We start from the raw sequence: 14530 nt of genomic DNA on the forward strand, positions 1-14530 counted from the left end.
ATGTTCAGTCACTAAAGTTGTAAATATTTATCTCCGTTTAGATTATAATGTCTTCACTGAAAGAAGTATGTGACGGTATCCCCGACCCTCTCCCACCGAGGCGTCAAAGGGACGAGACTGTGCCACATGCACCGGTCAGGACACCTGATCTTACACCGGCCGAACAGAGGGTAAGTTTGAACACTTTTATTATTGAGATATACATAAGTTGTCAGTTCCTCAATCCTGCTAGTTTTGTTTACTTCAGTCGAAAGTTCAAGAGCAGTTATGAAGATAAGATTCCAGTACACTCTAGTCAACGATATTGCTAAAACGTTTGGTCTAGGAATCTTTATAAATCATTTAGATAAGAATAGAATAAACAATAGTGAAACAATGCCATTTGATATATTTAATAACATAAACGGTACAATTTTTCTGCACCAGATGCACCTTTCGACAATCAATGTCCTTTCAGTGATACACAAGGGCCAAAATATTTGAAAATCCAAAGTTTATTAAAAGGAAGAAGAGCAATAAAATAAAAAAGGACAAAAAGTATATCCGGACAAGGAATCAGAGCTTTGCATCGGGGAGGGAAATTCCTTAGTTTTCCCAGACAAACTTGAGTAATTGGTTACATGTTAGTACCAAATGACATTGTGCAGCTGTCTGAATACCCTTATGTATCAAAGATTTTGCGAACGTGTCATTGAAACAGCAACGGCTGGTCAAGGCGAGTATATTAAACGAAATGCAGCCCTATATTTACATATACTGACGAATAATCAAACAGACATAATGATCACTGTACAAGACCTCTTTATGTGAAAGGAGTGTAAAAATCTTATATGATGTTTTTAAACTAGTATATAAGAAATGTTGAATAAAGAATTTATCGTAATCGAATACGATCTACTCTAACAAGCCATAGGCATCATCATGAAGGGGTAGCAATTATTCTAAAGAAAGGAATGGCGAAATATCTGATGGAATGGAAACCAATAAATAGTAGGCTGATTATGGCAAGGTTAAAAGGGAATCGGGTCAACATGACTATACTGCAATGTTATGCTCCAACAAATGATTCCAGCGAGGAGAAAAAAGATGCATTTTATGAACAACTCCAACAGGAAATAGACAAAACCCCAAAACACGACATCAAAATCATCATGGGGGATATGAATGCCAAAGTTGGATCTAGTAACACCCACTATGAAAGAGCTATGGGAAATCATGGATGTGGTAATATGAATGAGAATGGTGAAAGACTAGCAGAACTATGTACCACTAACAACTATGTAATAGGAGGGACAATTTTTCCCCATCGAAACATTCATAAATTGACATGGTGCTCTCCAAACCAACGAGACAAGAACCAAATAGATCACATCATGATAAATGGAATGTGGAAACGATCCCTGTTGGATGTTAAAGTCAAGAGAGGAGCTGATGTTGGAAGTGATCACCATTTGGTAACAGCTGACATTAAACTCAAACTCAGGGCTAATGGAAAGAACACAAGATCTTGGAAGCAGTTTGACATTGAAAAGTTGAAAGAAAGCAACGTAAGAAAAGAATATACAACCTTGATAAGAAATAGATTCAAAATTTTAGAAAACTTAAATGATGAAGATGACACAGAAACAATTGATGATAAATGGGGGAAAATTTCTGAGATATTTACTAAAAGTGCAGAAGAATCTATTGGATTTAAACAAAAACAGAAACATAAAGATTGGATTACACCTAGAACATGGGACAATATTACTATCAGAAGAGATACAAAGAAAAAGTTGAACGAGGCAAAATCACAACGTCTTAAAGAAAGATACCAACTTGAATATAGCCAAATACACAGAAACGTGAATAGAATGGTGCGAAACGACAAGAGAGGCCACATGGATAGCCTAGCTGAAAAGGTAGAAGAAGCAGCTAACAAAGGCGAGCAAGGCAACTTATATAAAATAACCAAGATTATTTGTGGCAAAAACACAGCATCGTCTAATATTCATGTAAGAGGCAAGCTAGAGAATTTGTTAACATCCGAAATTGAACAAAAACAAAGATGGACAGAACATTTCAGTGAGCTACTTAATAGACCAACTCCAACAGAACTCCCCATTATTGCAGAAAATAACAACGAACTAGAAATCAGCATAGGACCACCTGAAATGAATGAGATAATATCTGCAATCAAAAGTCTAAAAAATGGAAAATCACCTGGAAATGACAATTTGAATGCTGAACTGTTTAAAAGAGGGACGAAAGATACCAAAGGGACAGTCAAACTCATAAATCTAAAACAAACTGACAACGCCATGGATAAAAATGAAAAAGACAAACAGAAAAACAATAGTACACGTGACACAACATAGAAAACTAAAGAATAAACAGCACGAACCCCACCAAAAACTAGGGGTGATCTCAGGTGCTCCGGAAGGGTAAGCAGATCCTGCTCCACATGTGGCACCCGTCGTGTTGCTTATGTGATTACAAATCCGGTAAATAGTCTAATTCGGTAGGTCATATTCATCAAAGGGAAGGGGATTGTAGTTACGACGTAAGGAACATATCTGATATCATTTGTGAAACGGTTATTCCATAACGGTCAACCAACTCGTGATGGCGTCCGTAAAATTTACGAAGGGAGGATTTCAACTTCACCATTTGGAACTCTTGGTTTAATAGCTTCCTTGTGAGCAGCAAACCTCTATCAAGAAAATCAAGAATTAGACCCAGGTTTATCTGCCATCCTGCTTTATAACATCTTTAAAGACATCTGGAATAAAGCACAGATACCATACATCTGGAATAATGGCACTATAATCAAAATACCAAAAAAGGGGAGCACTTAGTGATTGTAACAACTGGCGTGGCATTACACTTCTTTCCATCCCAAGTAAGATCATGGCAAAAATCATAATTAGACGAATTGCAAACTCCATTGATGATCTACTGCGAAAAGAACAAGCAGGTTTTCGTCCGGGGAGAGGTTTCATCGACCAAATATTTACATTAAGAAATATTATAGAACAATGCACAGAATGGCAACGGCAGCTATATATAAACTTTGTTGACTTCGAGAAAGCATTTGACAGCATCCACAGGGAAAGTCTTTGGAAAATATTGCTATCATATGGCATTCCACAACATCTTATTAACCTCATAAAAGCATTCTACAAGGGATTTCAGTGCAGGGTTGGATACAGTGATATATACTTCCAAGTAAAATCAGGAGTAAGACAAGGGTGTGTCATGTCATCGACACTCTTCATTATAGTCATTGACTGGATAATGAGACACACAACAGCTAATACAACAAGAGGCATAAGATGGGGCACTTTCACCACTTTGGAAGACCTAGATTTTGCTGATGACTTAGCATTAATGTCTCACACACACCAACATATTCAAGATAAGATCTCAGAGTTAGAAAAATATTCAGGACAGATAGGGCTGAAAATCAACGTAAAGAAAACTGAAGTCATGACACTTAATGTAAACAACCCAGGGTCAGTATTGCGGGATGGAAAAACATAACCATATGTTGATACCTTCACATACCTTGGCAGCACTGTTACTACCAATGGTGGCGCAGAATGTGACATCAAAAGAAGACTATCAAAGGCAAGGTCAGCTCTTCACAATCTGCAGGCTGTATGGAGATCTGGTCAATATACCATCCGGACCAAACTCAAACTTTACAGCAGCTGTGTCTTGCCTGTACTTTTGTATGGTTCAGAATGTTGGAGGATGACAGAACAAGATTAAAACAAGCTGTCCGTATTCCATACTAAAAGTCTAAGAAGGATTCTGCGAATCTTTTGGCCACACAAAATCTCAAACGAGGACCTCTTCATCAGATGCCAACAACAAGATATAGCCACAAAAATAATGAGAAGACGGTGTAGGTGGATTGGGCATGTCCTGCGGAAAGACCAGGAGGATATCACAAAGACAGCACTCCACTGGACCCCAGAAGGTAAAAGAAAGAGAGGAAGACCCAAAATGACACGGAGAAGAACTGTAGAGGCAGAGGCTAGTAAATACCAACAGACATGGGGCACACTACAGAAAACTGCCAACGACAGACACAAGTGGAAAATCTTCGTTACTGCCCTACACGCCAATGGCGTACAAGGGCAGTAAGTAAGTAAGTAAGTAAGTAACAAGCCATAAGTAACATCGTGAATCGACTGTCTAGTCGGACAGAAACCACTTACCCTTCCTAAAACATCCGAATTTCACAGTGTTTTTCGGTAGAGTTCGTAATAGTCAATCTTATAAAAAAGAAGATGTGGTATGATTGCCAATGAGACAACTATCCACAAAAGACCAAAATGACACAGACGTTAACAACTATAGGTCACCGTACGGCCTTCAACAATGAGCAAAGCCCATACCGCATAGTCAGCTATAAAAGGCCCCGATAAGACAATGTAAAACCATTCAAACGAGAAAACAAACGGCCTTATTTATGTTGTTTGTGGACGTTCGAATCTAGTAAACTATCTTAATATCACCAAACAAAATAGGAGTCAACCAAAGATTGCCAGATAGTTTCATAATTATATTCAACAAAATGAGCTGTCACCAGAGTTAAATATTTACATGACTAATAATCAGGTTGACTGAAGATTCTATATAACAGGTAAAACCATAAGATTTAATTTAACATTTTCTTTCTAGCTAGCACTACAGAATGCGCTTCGATACTTTCTACCAAACCATCACGAAGTTTTAGCACATGAGTTTGCAGATGAATTACGTAATTATGGCCATATATACATGTATAGGCTTCTACCTACGTTTGATATGAGGTAAAGTATACCATAATGAAAACTAGGGAATAATTTGTCTTTCTTGAAAGTCCCGATATTTTTTGTACATGCTGCTTGGTAAAATGACTTCATCTGGATGTCTGACCATTAATTCATAATTGTAATCTATCTCAATATATCACGGGAATTTTCAAAGACGGTTGATTCATCTTCAATTAAGCAATTGATGTAGACTTCTAACTCTTTTTACCTCAGTGCCAGGCCATCTGGTGAGTCTTGTGTAAACGAAACGCGCGTGTCATGTATTCCATTTATATAGGCATGGGATCTCTGATGATTTTTTTACAATCACTGAGTCTATGACACTGTTGATAGGCAATAATACTAAAGGGTACCAACTGTCAAGTTATGGAAACTCCTGCATTCAAACGACATATCATCGATACAGTTATTTTCTGTAAAGTTATTGTTAGTTAAGCGTTAATATCAATCAAAGCCCATAGGTTTTCTTACCCCAAGGCATAGATAGAGTTATTGTGATTTAGCACAAGATTTTGGAAATTTTCGTTTTCATTGATCTTCAAATCTGCAATTGATTTGGATTTTAAATCATTTGTATTCCCGTGTAAGGCAACATTCTGAGTCTTTTGTATACGAAAAAATACAACAAAATATCTAACTCTCAGGTAAATTCAAAATGGGGAAATCCATCAAACTGACAAAATCAAAAGTAATATTTTATAACACAACGGGTCGATTGAAAAACAACTGTCATATTCTTGACTTGGTACAGACATATTTAGAAGAAGATGGAGGGTTACAACTGGTTTTAAAGCTAGATAAACCTCTTACATTTAATATTTATTATGTATTACATTATAAGACTGTTTTCTTTGATGAGTATTACAATCATAGGGTCGATGTCATTGTTGATTGACGTTTCGTGCTCGAAAGTATCACCCTTTCAGATGTGGATTCTCCTATATTGACATGGACTATTCTTTATGCGGTCATTTCAAATGCTAAGCTAACAAGTAAAGCATTTGCAATCAATGTTCATGTGTTGTGCATGAGATATCATTGATACAATCATTATCTGTATATTTACCGTTACTTAGGCGTAATATATTAATACACACTACAGTGTTCCCACCCCAATACCTGCATATATGGCTTGAGCCTGCTTTGGCACAATAATTTAGAACTAACGATTTGAATCAAATTTACCGAATGGTGTTTTTATCGGTGTATGTGTATGATTCCACTGGATGTTAAACAATTTAGTCAAACTTTGTTGTATTTTTGTAACATCTTACTGGGACCAAGATTGATTTCTTTTGTAACTATATTTCTAATCATAAACAAATTTAAAATTGTTATCAAAGGTACCAGGATTATAATTTAATACGCCAGACGCGCGTTTCGTCTACATAAGACACATCAGTGACGCCCAGATAATAAAAGTTATAAAGCCAAACAAGTACAAAGTTGAAGAGCATTGAGGACCCAAAATTTCAAAAAGTTGTGCCAAATACGGCTAAGGTAATCTATTCCTAGAATAAGAAAACCCTTAGTTTTTCGAAAAATTCAAAGTTTTGTAACAGGAAATTTATAAAAATGACCATATAATTGATATTCATGTCAATACAAAAGCGCTGACTACTTGGCTGGTGATACCCTCGGGGACGAAACGTCCACCAGCAGTGGCATCGACCCAGTGGTGTAAATTGTTATCAAAGGTACCAGGATTATAATTGACGCCAGACGTGCGTTTCGTCTACGTAAGACTCATCAGTGACGCTCAGATAAAAAAAAGTTATAAAGCCAAACAATTACAAGGTTGAAGAGCATTGAGGAATTTTGATTTGAATATTACAGACTGCAAAATAGTAAGTATAGACATGAATCAAAAAAATAAGGGTTTTGCTGTTTGAATAAGTGCAATGAAAGACGAGTATGCAAATTAACAAACAATATGTTATATAATCAACACTCAAATCAATATAAGTTGATAATCAAATTATAGTTTCCAGTCGTCACTACAACATTTCAACTCATGATGGTTGTTTATTGCAGAGCTTATCCAATCGACGAGATACCTGGGAGAAACAGACAGGCCGCAGCAATCATCCATATGATACTTAATAACTTAGACCCTCGTGTGGCGCAATTCCCTCAAGAATTGGTTACATATGGAGGAAACGGGCAGGCGTTCTCGAACTGGGCGCAGGTATTACTTGAAAAAATATAATTATGAATTTTAACACGTTTTTAATACGCGTACGAATAGTTATCAAAGGTACCAGGATAATAATGTAGTACGCCAGACGCGCGTTTCGTCTACATAAAACTCATTAGTGACGCTCATATCAAAATATTTATAAAGCCAAACAAGTACAAAGCATTGAAGATTCAAAATTCCAAAAAGTTGTGCCAAATACGACTAAGGTAATCTACGAAGACAGCCACTCATTAATGGTCAAATTAATTACATTACTATTGTGTCTGCAATTCGCTATATGCAAATAACGTATAGGAGTAAGAGAACTTGGAGCATTGCCACTTAGCGAGCAATAACCAATACTAAATTAAGCACAAAACGGATAAACCCATTATCATTTCCTGTGTTCATAAATTAGAAAATGGCAAATGCTAATAGACAAACACATATGTACAAATAACAACGGAAACGTCCCAACAAAACGAACGCAAAAAAAAGAAGAAAATATGAAATCATAGAAAAAAAGATTTTCAGCTATTACAGGTTGACAGTCTGCTTGGATGCAGTGATAACCAAAACTACATGAACAAGATACTAACTTAAAAAAAAGAAGAAAATCGTACTTTTAAGTTGTGTCTTCCCGTTATAAGTATACGCTTAAACATATTGCTGGAAAGTCTATGTTGTGAATAAACTCTTCATTAGTACCAGAATTAAAATTTTGTATGCCAAGTAGTGTGTTTTATTCAAAAAATACTTTTTAAATGCCTTATTAAGGTGGTACCCAACACCAAAACCCTTGGGTTTAGTTTTATACCTAATTATGTGAAGCCTTTCTGTTCTATTGAAATTTCATGTGATTGAACACATATCATAATGACGATATGTTTGATTCAGTTTTGGATCACCCTCTCCTACCTATCAGAGATGTCAGAAGAACAAACATTAGTGATGTATTCTGGTCATCCAATGGGACTTTTCCCAAGTAACCCAGCAGCGCCAAGGCTCGTTATAACTAACGGTATGGTAGGTAAACATAATTTCTCTTTTCAGCTTTTGACACATTTACCTTGTCACAAAGTCTTATCATTAACAACATATGCTATGATTATTTTAGCCATGTACACACTAGTCATATTATCGACTATATCAAAGTAGCACTGCATTGTATAACCAGCAACACTGCAAGTGCTTTTCATTTTTGTTGTATGTTGAACCTTTTCCCAGCAGTATAGTAGTCTATCATTTGAGATAACACATGTCATTTCCTGTTTATAATACAAGTGGGAGCTTTACCTAGCTATAAAAACAGCCTTACCTACCGTTTTCCCCTGGAAAATACATATGAGAATTGTCATCCTTTCTTTCCTATCGGTTGCTAAAATTTAGAATTGAGAATGGAAATGGGGAATGTGTAAAAGAGAAAACAACCCGACAAGAGAACAGACAAGTTTAGTTTTATGGCTTTCCTTTTTTGTCGGTCTCATTGTTCTATTATAGTTTCTGTGTGTGTTACATTTTAATGTTGTGTTTCTGTTGTGTCGTAGTTCTCCTCTTATATTTGATGTGTTTCCCTCAGTTTTAGTTTGTAACCCGGATTTGCTTTTTTCTCAATCGATTTATAAATTTCGAACAGCGGTCCACTACGGTCGCCTTTATACACTAAATCACAGCATATAATCTAGCTGTATTACCCGATTGATAATGTTTGATTTTGTCAGTATATATAAACTTCATCTTTTGAATCTGATTTGGCAGTTTTTATAAAATAGTTCGTTTCTATGGATGTTGGAGTTTGTTTTTGTTAAACTCAAGTAATCCTGTAGTTTCTTTTGTTTTCATCCTAAAAATTGATGTGTTTCCCTTGGTTTTAGTTTGTAACCCGGATTTGTTTTGTCGCAATCGATTTATTACTTTTGAACACCGGTACTACTGTTGCCTTTGTTTGAGTTTGTTAAACTTGTTTTACTTTTTTTTACTTTTTTTTACTTTGTTTAACTTCGTTCCTACTTTTACCGTGCATACTCTGCTATTCTGGAAACAAATAAATAAAAAAAAAAACCAACAGACCAAAACATACTATCAGGTCCTTGACATGACTCAAATACAATACTCAAATGGAACACAACACTTCAACTTTAAAAAAAGTTTATGCTCAATCATTAATTGTCATTCAGCGCCAAATACTAGCACGTAATGTGAATTATAAATTACGCTTAAGTAAAACGTAACAATCGTCTTTTAAATGTACTTTATGAATAGATAATCGTTTTGGTTAAAAACAAAGTAGCAATACGTTGTCTTATTACTAAGAACAAAGATATCTAGACTTTTTTTACGTTATAGGTAATACCAAACTACTCATCAAGAGAAATGTACGAGAAAATGTTTGCACTCGGAAACACAATGTGAGTTTACTTTTTTCTTAACTGAGTTATTTCTAACTACAGACAGTCTTTTTTGTGTACATAATATTGAAAAAATTACATCTCTACATGAACATGGGCTATAAATGAGACCTTTACATGAAGTTCTAAATAAGGTGAGTAATGTTTGGTCATAGCTAAATTTATACGAACACTTACTTTAAAGAGTACTTTTAACTGTTTCATTTTTAATATCAGGTATGGTCAGATGACAGCTGGTAGTTTCTGCTATATAGGACCACAAGGGATAGTTCATGGCACAACGGTAAGCTAAACTATACTGAAGTTGTGATTTTAAGTTTTCCTTCGACCATGTATATACCAACTGACAACGCCGTTTTCATGATGAACAACACAGAACTAATATTTCAAACAGATAGCGAATATATTATCCATAAACACATAAAATAGAAACTTCCAAGATCTGCATTGAGTGTCACTATTTGTTTATAATTAATATATACAGACGGCATATTTCTTTATTCATATAGTTGACAGTATTGAATGCAGCCAGGCGACATCTGGGTACCACGGATATGAGAGGAAAGGTAAACCAGCATTTGTTTTTTCACAAATTTAAAAAGACAATTTAGCCATATTTTAAGCGTAACATTGGTTTGCATTCATCAAAATCGACCTTTTGAATACAGTATATAATTTGCTATTTTCACACAATCATGTTTGTGAGTTGCTTGATGGGTGATCAAAACATTATTATCATTATTATGATATGAATATTGAGTAATACTCGACATTTATGAAAATACAAAATTAGAAGATATAAAAGTCAAATCATTGAACCATATGCGCATTTCGAAAATATTTGTCTTCATGGGTAAACGAAACAAAATATATTTAAAAGCAATAAACACAGCACAGAATGCATATCAGTATTTTCTGATGCCAATTTCCTTATATTGTAATGATAATTTTAAAAAGCGTTTAAGGTGTATGCGTAAATAAAGGCAAAACTGGTATATCGGTCTTCAATAGTCATAAATCGATTTAACTGAAACAATGTAGTGTCACAAGCCAAAACTGAGGAAAACAACAATTATAAAGGAAAACAACGGGACAACAGAAACACAACTGCCACAAAAACAAACCCCAACATACATAAAAACGGACTATTTGATAACAACTGCCATATTCCTACCTTGGTACAGGATATTTTAAGAAACAATGGTGGTTCGAAACTAGTTTTATGGCTAGCCAAACCTCTCGCTTATATGGCAATGTAAAAATACCACTGAAATGACAACACTATTATTCTGATTGCCTGTGTACGAAAGGATACAAATGTATATATGTATATATTTGTATACATAAATTCTGTTTAAGGTGTTCGTTACATCTGGATTGGGTGGTATGAGTGGGGCACAACCTGAGGCAGCATCAATACAAATATATATATAATATATATATATAATGTCTAAAAATAGCAACAATCAACATTCAATCTAATTAAGCGTGGATCAGTTTGTGAAAATAAACTGATACAGTTACTGAATTAAAATTATATAAATGTCTAAGAATATAACTAAAACACACTAATTGATACATTAAAAAGTTCTATTAGATGTTAAATAGAAATACGCAATATTTCGCTAAACAAATTAGCTTCATCAGGCGTGTGCATCTCTCAAGGTGAAATCGGATGCATGACAGAAAAATATTTTTGTAGCTTAATCTATACAAGATTTGAGGGATGGGTGTAACATATTAATTCGGTCATAAAATATGTTTGTAGCTACAACTACATGAAGTTGGAATAAAAGTTTAACACATTTATAGATGTTCGATTAATTGTATGAATTTTTATAAATTAATTTGTATGATTTCAAGATAACTATGGTTTTGATTTGCTTTGAAATCTTTTTTCGTCTCTCTCATTGAGTCCATCAGGTTCAAGAGTTCGTAACTGGTGCATCCAAAATCTCTCTCTTTTTTGTCTTCCTTGTGTATCCCAATTTTGATTTTTCTCAATGATTTGAAATGTGATGTTTTCAAAATCATGTCCTGCTCTTAAAAGGTGTCTTGTAATTGGGCAGTTCCTTTCTTTTGTATAAAATGACCGATGGTTATTTAGTCGGATGTTAAATGGGGTTTCTGTTTCACCAACATATTGTAATTTGCAAGTTCCACACGTTAGAACATAAATGCAATTTTGCGTTTTGCAATTTGATGTTATAAATATGTTGTAATTTTTCTTTGTGACTGTGCTGATGAACTGGGTTTCTATATTGGCGACTTTGCAGCACTTACAATTGCCCCTTCCGCATTGTTTATAACCTCCGATTGTTGATATCTCCCGTTTAGATACTTTGGATGATACTAGAATATCTTTGAGGTTTTTTGGTCTGCGGTAAGCCATAACGGGAGGTGATGGAAAAATCTCGCTTAAGGAAGGATCATTTTCAATAAGACGCCAGTGTTTGTGGACAATTGATGAAATATTTGTCAGATGAGGATGAAAGCTAACAACAAACGGGATTTTATTTGTCTGGGCCGTCTTTTCTTTGTATTCAAGTAGGTTTGTTCGTTCTTTTTCGTTTGCTTTTCCGAAAGCTTCTGAAATACTTTTGTTCTTATAACCTCTTGATTTGAGTTGCTGTCTGAGTTGCCCTAAACGATGGTTTAACTTTGATTCCGATGAACAAATCCGTTTTAACCTGATGGCTTGGCTGTACGGAATGCTCCGGGAGCAGTGTTTCGGGTGACAACTCTTCGGAGAGAGAAATTGGTGTTTATCAGTTTTTTTGGTGTGAAGGTCTGTTGTCATGACTCCGTTTTCTAAAGTTATGGTGGTGTCGAGAAACGCAATTTTCTCATTTGAAACTTCAGATGTGAACTTGATCGATTGATGAAAGTTGTTACAGAAATCGAGAAATTCTTGCAGGCGTTCTGCAGTTTCGTTCCATTTGATGTCGATGTCATCAATATAACGGAGCCAAGACAAGGGTTTGTATGGTACATTCGAAAGGATGCGTTCTTCGAGACTCCCCATGAAAATGTTGGCAAAAGAAGGTGCCATTTTGGTTCCCATACTGGTACCGTCAACCTGCAAGTAGTGCTGGTCGTTGAATACAAAATTGTTGTTTTCAAGCACTAGTCTCAGCAACTGAACCAGACAGTCTGTTGGGGGATGTTTATCCTTACGATTGTTCCATACCTGTTCACAAGCGACTATTCCTTCATTTTTGGGAATATTTGTGTACAAAGAAGACACATCCATCGATACCAAAATTGTGTTGTTTGGTAAGGGGTTTAATGAATCCATTTTCTTCAAATAATCTGTAGTATCTTGAATGTAAGATGGCATTGTTCTAACATGTGGTCTGAGATGGTAATCCACGAATTCAGATATTTTTTCGGTTGGATGGCCATTTGCAGATACTATCGGTCTTCCCGGAATCCCTTCTTTATGGAGTTTTGGGAGCAAGTAAAATCGACCGGCTGTGCAGGTTTCATCAGGTCGTAGATAGTCGTACGTGTCGTCATCAATATGTTTTTTGCTGTTCATGTCTGAAAGGACCTCATAAATTTATTTACTTATTTCTTTTGTAGGATCACTTTCTAAATGTTTGTAAAATTTTGTATTTGAAAGCTGACGATTCCCTTCTTCAATGTAGTCGGTTTTGTTGATCACTACAACTGCACTTCCTTTGTCTGCTTGTTTAATAACAATATCATCACGGCTTTTTAAATTATTTATGGCCTGGCTTTCTTGTTCAGAGAGATTCCTTAAACGTTTGCCACTGACTGATGATTTTACTTCAGTTTTAATTGATGATATAAAGGATTCTAAATTGTCGTTCTTACTCCTTGGTGGATTCCATTCGCTTTTCTTTTTAAATCTTGGGATGCACTCATATTCCGAATCATTCATTCCGGCTTCTTGTAAGGTTTTTTTGTGTTGCCTATTAAAATGTTCTTTTAGGCGAAGGCGTCTAGCAAATTGATCCACATCTGTCTCCAGTTGTAGGTTGTTAATGTTTGCTGGTATAGGACAGAAGTTAAGACCTCTACTTAATAATTTTTCTTCGGAGTTGGTTAATTCTGTTGACGATAGATTAACAACTAAATTATTCTCCGCAGGTCGTGTCCGTTTTTTAAAACGTCTTTTTCTTGGTTGTTTTAACTTACTCTCTTTTAAAATATTATTTGTATCAAAATTTGAAAATTGTTTAAGACCATCTCTGGCAAATTTATTTTGTTGCTTGGTTTTGTAATTTTGACTTTCTATTCTTTCAATATCGGATAATCTTTTCTTGATTAAATCCATGTCTCCGTTAGTAATGGACATTGGTGGTGTAGAAATCATTTCATTTATTCCAGAGTTGATTTGTTTATATGAATAGATAGAAAAGGAGAGTAAAAGTTGGAGAAGCCGAAAAGAACAATTGAATAAAGTTTCATATATATATATATTCTATTGAAGGTGTTCATTACATCTGGAATTGGTGGTATGGGTGGAGCACAACCTAAGGCAGCATCAATACTAATATATATATAAAAATTCTATTTAAGGTGTTCGTTACATCTGGATTGGATGGTATGAGTGGAGCACAACCTAAGGCAGCATCAATATGAATATATATATATATAAATTCTATTTAAGGTGTTCGTTACATCTGGATTGGGTGGTATGAGTGGAGCACAACCTAAGGCGGCAACAATATGTGGATGTATAAGTGTAACAGCTGAGGTAAACCCTTGAATGAAAAACTAAGATGCTATGATTCTACTGCTTTGCTTTTGTTCTTTTGTTTATTGTGAACTGTTATTGAAACGGAAAATATACTCAAAAACGAAAAAAAACCAACATAATCACCTTGAGGTTGGAGGACATTCAGGACCTAAAATTCCTTGACGTTTTACCAAATACATCTAATAGGATAATTCATATGAACACAGAAGTACTGACTACTGAGTTGGTGATACCCAACAGCAGTGGCATTGACCAAAATGTTAGTAAAACCTCATAAAAAATACCAGGATTGAAATTTTATATGCAAGACGCGCCTTTCGTCTACAAAGAAGCAACTAAATAACGCAATCATCAGAATAATAATAATACAAAGTAAGAAAAGAAGAACAAAACGATTTCTAAATGTGGC

General features: G+C 35.2%; 1 protein-coding gene across 1 annotated transcript in view; it reads left to right on the forward strand.

Annotated features, from left to right (window-relative positions):
* The window catches only part of LOC143067493 (urocanate hydratase-like), a 25148-nt gene continuing 10618 nt past the window's right edge, over positions 1-14530 (forward strand). Inside the window, exons 1-8 of the mRNA XM_076240805.1 lie at positions 1-170; positions 4672-4802; positions 6840-6993; positions 7882-8010; positions 9331-9392; positions 9609-9675; positions 9902-9958; positions 14032-14118. Coding sequence (XP_076096920.1) covers positions 48-170; positions 4672-4802; positions 6840-6993; positions 7882-8010; positions 9331-9392; positions 9609-9675; positions 9902-9958; positions 14032-14118 — 810 coding nt within the window. The 5' untranslated portion in view covers positions 1-47. The remainder of the gene's footprint in view (positions 171-4671; positions 4803-6839; positions 6994-7881; positions 8011-9330; positions 9393-9608; positions 9676-9901; positions 9959-14031; positions 14119-14530) is intronic.

The sequence above is a fragment of the Mytilus galloprovincialis genome, chromosome 1, assembly GCF_965363235.1.
Source record: "Mytilus galloprovincialis chromosome 1, xbMytGall1.hap1.1, whole genome shotgun sequence".
Classification (NCBI taxonomy): domain Eukaryota; kingdom Metazoa; phylum Mollusca; class Bivalvia; order Mytilida; family Mytilidae; genus Mytilus; species Mytilus galloprovincialis.